Genomic DNA, 9,106 nt, shown 5'->3' on the forward strand with positions numbered 1-9,106 from the left:
TGGGCTAGAAAATTTTGATGGAGCCTTTGACATTTGCACTAGGATATTGCTATTAGTACCATTTAGTTCCTAAACGGTGCATTTTTTTTTTTTTTTTTGATTGAAAAAGCAAACTTATTGTTTCTATGCCTATTTTTTCTCAATATTACAATAAAAATTAGAAATTGGCCATTTTTTAATTGCACAGGCCTGTTTTTTAAACAAAATTCTTGTATTTTTCTTTTTATTAGCAAAATAGAATACCATAAGAGACCCTAAAGAGTTAAACTCCGGGAATTTCACTATTAGTGGAAAAAAAATCTGCATCATCATTTCCTTTTTAAATGATGTCAATTCATTCCAGGGGCAAATCTAGAGGGAGGCCATGGTCCTCCCAAAACCTTGTGAGTGTAGTAACTTTATTAAAAAAAAGACAAATACAGTTGGCTCTCTGTTTAACGACGCTCTATTTAATGACTTTCTCTATATTTAATAACGGCTTTTCACAGTCCCAAAAGGTCCACTAGTTTTATTTAAGGCTGTTTTCTACTTAAGAACAATTTTTTATGGTTCTTTGAAAGTCGTTAAACAGAGAGCCAACTGTATTATGATTAAAAAAAAAAAAATTTAACACATGGCTTTTATTTCAAAAGAAATTTAGGTTTGAATCAGGAGAAAAATTACATTCCTATCCTCAAAAGAAAACTAGTTTTTTTTTCTAAAATTTAGCTCCACATCGTTTACATCATTTCTTGATGCCAACTTTAGACACTTGGACAATCTATAAATGTTGCTGCCCTCTGAGTATGCCTATTGCTCACAAAACCAAAGAGCCTAAATTTGCAATTTTGGCTTGAATTTCGAAACTTTTCTGGAGATGAGCCCTTATTCCCATTCTGCATGCTCTTCCATCAATGCCAGGAAGGATAACTACAAACTGATATCTATTTACTAAAGCAATATATTACACATAAAAAATGTTTTGGTGGTTGTTAGAGGTAAGTACATAAAAAAAACAAATCACCGCCAGAGGGAGCGAGTGTGTGTCGGCATGTTCCGAAGTAAAAAGGTCAGTCTTTGAGTAGATCTCGTTATGTTAACATGTACTCGTGATCGTAAATAGTTGTTTATATTTCTAATTAGTTCAGTTATTGTGCCCACACCTCGCACGTCACCGTAAAGTGGTCCTTATCTTTGGTTTTATACATTCACTCTATTTCTAGTGTAATTTTTACATTTGAAAAACTTGAAGATGGGTAGAGGCAGTGGTCCTTTGAAAAAATCAATAATCCAGTACTACTAGGCCAAACATCCAAAGAAAGTTAGTAAACATTAAAATGATTGGCTAGATCCACCACTGACTCAAGGAGGAAGTGAGATGCAAAGGGATGTAAGTGGCAAAATTAAAAATTTGGAGATAACCAGTACAAATGGTTTAGCCCTGGTAGGTGTTGCTTATACAGCATGACTTAGAAAAAGTTTTCAGTGAAAGCCTACCTAGGATCTTGTCTTTAAACGTTTTTTTCTCAAAACTTGTAAATGCTCACTTACATTCCTTTGCTTCTCACTGCCTCATATGAATAACTTTTTCCTTTTGGTTGATACTTTTCTTTTTTTTGGTATGGTTGCTTTTTTTTTTCTTGCTTTGGAGATGCCAATTTCAAATGCCATTTTGCTTTTTTTTTTTGGCAAAACCAAACTTTTTTCTTACATTGATTAGAAATGACACTGAGGATGATTCTTTTAAAATTTAACAGAAAACGGAAACAATAATTACTTACATCTGGTCAACATTATCTTTTCCATTCTTTAAATGGTCATTTGTCTTCACATTGTTACATTGAAGGATGGGTACTTCATTAACTGTAATTTCGTTTTTTTCCAATCTGTGCATAAAAATGTTCATCTTTCTTCTATCGTCTAAATAAATATGACACATATATTTAAATTACAAAAATTATGCAGAAATATTTAGTTGCATATAATCAATTCATTTAGAAATGACTCTAGAATTCTTTGATAAGGTGCAATGCAGATCCCACCCTTGCTCAAGGAGGGGTATAAGGGAGTGGCGATTGCTCCTCACTTGAGGTAATTTTTCCGAATTGAGGTCCTAAAACGAAAACGTAGGCCACCTTTGATCTGATTCTAAGGAGCAGAATTGGGGTTGAATCTCCCTCACCGAAACTTTTTGGAATTGAATTTTGAAAAAGGTATTTTAAACGATCTTTGGTCATGTTAGGAAAAGTAATTTGGAGGCCTTCACCCAGGCATTTTTAAAAATTCAAATCTTAAAGACTCAAGTTAGATGCGTTCGGGAAAGACATGGGTTCAGGGACTTTCCGCCGGTAATTTTTGGAAACTGAAGTTCCAAAAAGCGCAATTTTTTTGACCAGGTTTCAATTAAGGCCCCTATAACTGGGGAGCCGACGTATCCGCCATTTTATATCAAAGTGACCATCTGTTCTTGAGTCATTGCCATAGGGTGAATTATTAAAAGACTGAAGAAAGTATGTTAAGATCGTAAAAATAAGTGAATGTGCCTCAGTGTACTGTGCTAATAGTTCACAGAAAGGATTTTGTTTCTTTAAATTTCAAAATTAATAACCCAAGATAAAAAATCAATTTTACTCACGATTTGTTGGAAATCCGAAGCTAAAACTCGGCAGTGCAACAGCAGTAAACATTGTTATGTAAATTCTTCATACTATTTCTATTGCTATGGAGTAATTTAGTTTAAAAAAATATGCTTTCTTGTTTTTTTTATACAACTGCTACATTTTTAAATCAGTTGATAAAATAATTGCTAAGATCCAAAAATGCAATGCTGCCATAAATAGAACTAATTTACTTTATTTTAAATTCAAGTATATAGTATTAGCACATAAAAATATAGTTACACTAATACTACTAAGAGCATTAGTAATGCAAAGTAATACTAGTTTCATAATTAATTAGCAAGTTAATTAATCATACAAATAACCGAATAAAAATAATATACAGTCGAATCCCGACTTACGCGAGGGATGCGTTCCAAGACCCCTCGCGTATGACTAAATTTCGCGTTTGTAGAAAAGGGTATGTGTAAAAACTTTTATAAATATACCCAATTATTTTCGACACTTGTAAACACCACCTCAAGCAGTTAAAAACCATTTCTCAGCTATATAATACTGTTTCTTACATAAAAAACTGAATTTTTATTTATATTTTTAAAAAAAACGTTTTATTCAACCCAAAATACTGCTAAGATGCACAAACTCAATGATCAATGGAAAGGAAAGACATAAAATAAACCAGTACGGTACGTACAGTATGTAGTAAACAAAACAAATACACTACAGCTGTAATGTATAGTAGATCCAGTAATGATATTTGTAACTTAAAAATTTGAAGATGATGACGATTTATGCTGCAAGATCAAATTGTTTTATTCTTATATATTTTTAAATAAATAATACGGCTGCTTCACTAATTTTTTTTATAACGTTTCCATCTATGGTAACACCCTTCTTCTTAGTTTCTTAATTTCACAATACAAGCTTCCATTTTCATAATTTTTGCATTTTCCTTAGATACTACTCGGTGATCTTTTACGGATTTTCATTTCTTGACTTTTGATTGTACATATAGAAGACTCACTCTTACCTAATTGTCGTGCTACCTTCAACCATTTTTAAAGTTGTTTATGGACATAACCTTTAGCTTTTCTTTAACTGTCAGAAACTTTCTGTTTTTCTTTCATCTTCACAAACTTTAGATGAAACGGTGTTTTTAGGTGTCATTATATTTCATCAACATTCAAATTTAGAATGAGAAAAATAAGTGGAAAAGGGGAAATATTTGTATAAGTGATGTTTAGACTAGTACAATGTGGGAACTTCCGCTCCCAGTGATGCTTCAGGGATGAAGGTTCATTCATGGGAAGAAAAAAAAATATTAGCCAATAACAAAGCCGATACTTACACACCGCAATTGCCTTCTGCAAATTTTCGAGTTGCCGGTGAAGAATTCACGTTACATCTAAAATTCTTTACTGGGAAAAAAATCGCGTTACAGTCGACTTGCGCTACAACGTGATTCGACTTGTGCGAAATGGCTATAACGCGAATTTTTCACAAGTAACTAATTTTAGAGCTAGCGCGAGTTTTGGGTCCACAACACGACAGTTTTTGGAAGGAAATATTGACTTCGATATAAGATACCAAATATTGATTTCGTGAATGTTATTGCATCCCTTTAAGCATCACTGACAGCGAAAGTTCCCACAGCAAACTTGTCAACGCATCGCGTTGTTAGTGCATCAACTAACCATTTAGCAACTTTCATCTATTCCTTTTTTTCATTCTAAATATTGAAGTGATGAAACATAATGGCACCTTAATCTTAAGTTTGTGAAGATGGGAAAAAAAAAGTTTCTGATTATAAAAAGGGGGGGGGGGGCTAAGATTCTTGATATGCTTGAGCAACTACAAAACACCGACGGTAGCGCGACAATAAGTATGAATGAATATTCCAAACGTAAATTAAATGTCAAAACAAAAAGATATCCGTAAAAGTTCAGTTCTTAGTTTCAATATTGAAGCTTGCATTGCAGTCTAGCAAAATTAATTTTATGAAAATGGAAACTGCTTGTGTATTCTGGAAAAAAGAAATCAGGAAGAGGGGCTGTTGCCACAAATTGAAACGTTAAAAAAGAAACGGCGAAACAACCGTTTTTAAAAACGTATCGGGTAAGAATTTCTATCCGATCATGAAGCATTATCTTATGGAGCATGGAGGATCATCATTATCTTCAATTTTTAACTCACAAATATTGTTACTGTATCTACTGTACAGCACTGTTATAGTGCAGCATTTTATTATTACTACATTCTATGCGAACCGTGCTTTATTTTACGTCTTTCCCTTCTATTGATCATTCATTTTATGCATCTTTAGTATTTATTGTAGAAGAAAACAGTTTTGTATATTTTAAATACCGTAAAAGTTCAGTTATTTATGTAAGAAAATGTAGTGTATAGTTGAGGAATACTTTAAAGCAGTTTCAGGGGTATTCATAAGTGTATGAATGAATTTGGTATGCTTCTAAAATATTTGTATACATATATTTTTTCACAACGCCAAATTTCGACTTACGCAAAGAGTCTTGGAACGCATCCCTCGCATGAACGCATCCCTCGCATAAGTCAGGACTCGACTGTATAGCTATTTTGCGTTATGTCGGATCGCGTTGTAGCAGGAGTGGACTGTATATAATATTTCACCAATTGAAATGTTTTCGATTTCTTAATATTTTGTTGGTTTGTTTATTTTTTCAAAATATGACACTCTGTTGTTCTAATATCAATTTGGGACAAAAACGAATGCATTATGCTAACATAAAATGAAGCTTATAGGAAGCGAAAACACATCTAGTGTGGTAATATTTCTCCGACTTTTAATCCAAAATGGTGGACAGTTCGGCCTGGTATATTAGGGGCTCTAGTTTTCGATACATTCCTTCGGAAATATTAAGAAATTGAATTGCTAAAACATAATTTCAGAATACCTCAATCGATCGAAAAGGAAATAAATAGGTCTGAGGACCTCATTAGCTAAATCTTTATATTTTAGTTGTTTTACAAAAAATGATGTGCCCCCCCCTCCCCCAGCAGGTATATATCAGATATGTCATAAGAGGTCTGGTTAAAAAACAATCGCCCCCCTCCTTGAGTAATTCCTGGATCCGCCCTTGCTGCACTTTTGACACCTGTTGTTACCTTTTAAAATTACTTTTTTGATCCTTAAATTTTGAGTTTTTTTTTTTATTTTAGTGGTTACAAGTTGTGATGCACTAAATTGTCGGTTGGTTTCCAATGCATTGCCTATCTGGCAGACAAACTCGATTATTCATGAAATACACCACCAGCTAAGTCATTCCATCCCAGTATATTCAAACATTCGGTAGGAATCAAATGGTAAAAAATTTAAAATACTTGACAATAGGCAAGCAGATAAGAATTTGTTGGTGAATTTCCTTCCTTGACCAGCATTGGATTTACATGCAGGCAGAGGTGCCTGCCCACTAGAGATGAGTTCAGGCTCATTTTTCAGAGCCTGAGCCCACTCGATCTCGAAAACTTGTAACCAAACCCGCACGACTCCCATGATATTGTCTTGAACCAAAATCCAAACCTGTCTGTGCCTGAAGGAAACTTCCTTGTATCAAAAACCCAGCCTTCTACAGTCTGACATGATCTCTCTGTTAATGAAAAATGTTATGTCAAATGTTCTTTATTAACAAAAGTTTCTAAATTTTCACAAAATGCTCCATTTTAAATGCCTTACTGTATGACATATGGCAATAGCAATCGCAAAAAAAAAAAGAAAAAAAAAAAAACATATAAAAGAGTGTTAATTTATTTATTTATTATTATTCTTTTTCTTTTTTTTTTTTTTTGCTTAAATTTTCATTGATTGAACTGGTTTAAATGTCCTACTCACAGCAGGAAAATGTTTATTTGATTTGAATTAGTTTGGAGATTGATAATTGAATATTGTAACGGATCCGGTGCGACTTCCAACTTTCTTGAAAGGACGACACAGTTCTTGATTAAGAATACAGGAAATTTATTTACACTATGTACAGGGAAGATTGTGAACAATTGCTAAATTAATCATCAGCAATTAAGCAAATATCACACAACACCGTAAACTCAACTGTTACACACGTATTTACTTCCAAATACGAAAAACAACACAGCGAAATGCCTCGCAATAAACAGAGCTAGTACACTCTCAGCACAAATTTTCAATCGAAACTAAACTTTTTATCATGCATAACGGCTTTTATACAGCGAAAGAGATCTCTCAACTATTCCAGAAAATGCTACACCGTTCTACACTTTCTTATTTCATTCACAAATGTTATCAATGAAAAAAAAAGAATAGGGGGATCGTATACTTCAGCCGAATGTATAGGGGCTGTATATTCATTACGGGAAACTATTTACAGGTTACGATACTACAATAATTTCTATTTACAGAATTTGTAACAATATCTTAGCTCAAATCCGAGCCCGCCAGAGCCCGAAACCTATTTTCAGTTCTTGAGCCTGAACCCGCTTTGGGTCCGGGCTGAGCCCGTCTCATCTCTACTGCCCACCAAAGGAGGGTCATGGAGAGTCTCATGTTTGAGACTACACCATTGAAATTTTAAAAGTCTTGAGGGGTGTTCTTTTCTTTTGAGGAGGAGGGGGGGGGGGCTCTCACTCTGGTGGGGATCTTTATAGTATTTAGGGTGGAGGTACCCTTGTTCTTGGGGAGGATGGTACCCCTGCATTCAGAAAGATGCCTGCTATTTCCTTCTTTTCCCCCAGGCACTCAGGTTGTGTATTGAAAACTGCTACTCGACCTCATTTATCATGTTAATTTTGTTTTAAAATATTTTTTTTCTCTTTAATTTTTCATTTTTTAAAACTAAAACAGAAGAATAGTTCACTAAAAGGTTTTTGGACCAGTGAGATTTTGCACTGACTTTTCTAAATTTCTACCTCCTTTAGAAGATGACGAGTACTTAAAAGACAAAACAATAATAAGTCAGTGTAAATCGAAATTGAAAACGAAAATAAATTATTTTAAGTTCAGACAAGTAATCAAAAGTTAAAAAAGAAACGAAATCAAGGGCTTCCTCCTCACACCAGAGTTGAACCTTAAGGAAGTATTTCATCATTCATAGGCAAGTTTAAGAATTTGCAATTATGCTTTCTTTTCACTCCTTAAGTTTTAAGTCCCCCAGATTCAAATTTTTTAAAAAAGAGAGAATTTGAAAATAAAAAATGTATTTCTGTTTTTGAAAAGTATATGTCAATGATCTTAGTTAAAAGTATTACTTTCAAATAGCTATCAGTTTGGTTTGAAAAAATTTTTTAAGAAGGTACTTTTATTAATTAGTTAGTTTCTCTGGAGTTCTTGATAAATTTGCTCTATTAATTTTACTTCAAAACAAAATTATGCATTTATTCTTTTCGATAAATATCAAGGTTTACTAGAATCACTAACGGTTTTTTTCAAGACAGAAAGGGTGGATGATAGGTGTAGGTATCTCTCTAGAGGATGGCGATACAGACTTAAAAAGGTTGAGAATCACTGAATTAAAGTTCAAAATTTAAAAAATATATATATATATTTTTGCGTTGACACACTTATGACCTTCTCTCCCCCTTCCTCCAGGTGAGCACCCCTGCTAACAGCACAGGAATCAATTATGTCCCAGTTTTCATAACGAATCTTGGTGTTTGTGCGCATAAATTTATGTAACAAGTTGATATATATTGTGCTGTTTTCACTGTTTGAAAAATATTTTTAAAAAATTATGACATAATTCTCCTATGAGGTGACTAATTTAGGAACATGATGTCATTTATTAGTTGCATAGGGTGTAAAATGAAGTTTATTTGAGTAGTGACTAATTATGGGATTGATTTTTTATCTTTCTTTTAATTATGTAATCATCATTTATTTTGATTCTAAACTTCATTATTTCCGATATCAACGTCCAATGGCCAAAACCGATTTTATCCAAACAGGTTTTAGCCTGTTTTATCCATGGTTAAAACCACCACTAGCCGAAACTCTAACAACTCTGAACTCTATCATAAAATTAGTGGATTTGAAAAGTTAAGTCTGTTCAAATCCGTAAAATAAAAAAATTAAAAAAACTTGTATGTAGTTTTTTTTCCCTCTTCTTTATTTTGAAACTATTAAAAATTCATGGAAAGTAAGTAATGATAACAAATGAGAGCATACCACTAAATTGTAGAAAACGTGCAGGGTAGCATATGCCGTCCCATGAAACTTGCATAACTTTGTCACGATTCCATTCTTCAATGTTAAAGTTTTCATTCATGAAATCAAGGGTATCCTTTGGCAAACAGTCCTTTAGTTTCATAATTGAAAATCTGTCTTCTTCAAAAAAGTGTACTAAAACTATAAGATCGTTCAATTTTTTTGTAAAGCGTACCATGGTACAAACTACGAATGACAACCGACAAAAAACAACCACAAGCACATGGGAAACCAAGGCAACCAAGATGAACAATAAGCAACAAATTGCGCCATCTGGTGAGAACAAATTCAAGCACTG

General features: G+C 33.4%; 1 protein-coding gene across 1 annotated transcript in view; it reads right to left on the reverse strand.

The window, feature by feature from the left end:
- The window catches only part of LOC129226495 (uncharacterized), a 31,561-nt gene extending 22,525 nt beyond the window's left edge, over positions 1-9,036 (reverse strand). The window contains exons 1-2 of the mRNA XM_054861106.1: positions 8,770-9,036; positions 1,761-1,899 (exon numbers count right to left, since the gene is read on the reverse strand). Coding sequence (XP_054717081.1) covers positions 1,761-1,899; positions 8,770-8,986 — 356 coding nt within the window. The 5' untranslated portion in view covers positions 8,987-9,036. The remainder of the gene's footprint in view (positions 1-1,760; positions 1,900-8,769) is intronic.
- Positions 9,037-9,106: the final 70 nt, after the last annotated feature.

This window comes from Uloborus diversus, chromosome 7 (genome assembly GCF_026930045.1).
Source record: "Uloborus diversus isolate 005 chromosome 7, Udiv.v.3.1, whole genome shotgun sequence".
In the NCBI taxonomy this organism is placed as follows: Eukaryota; Metazoa; Arthropoda; class Arachnida; order Araneae; family Uloboridae; genus Uloborus; species Uloborus diversus.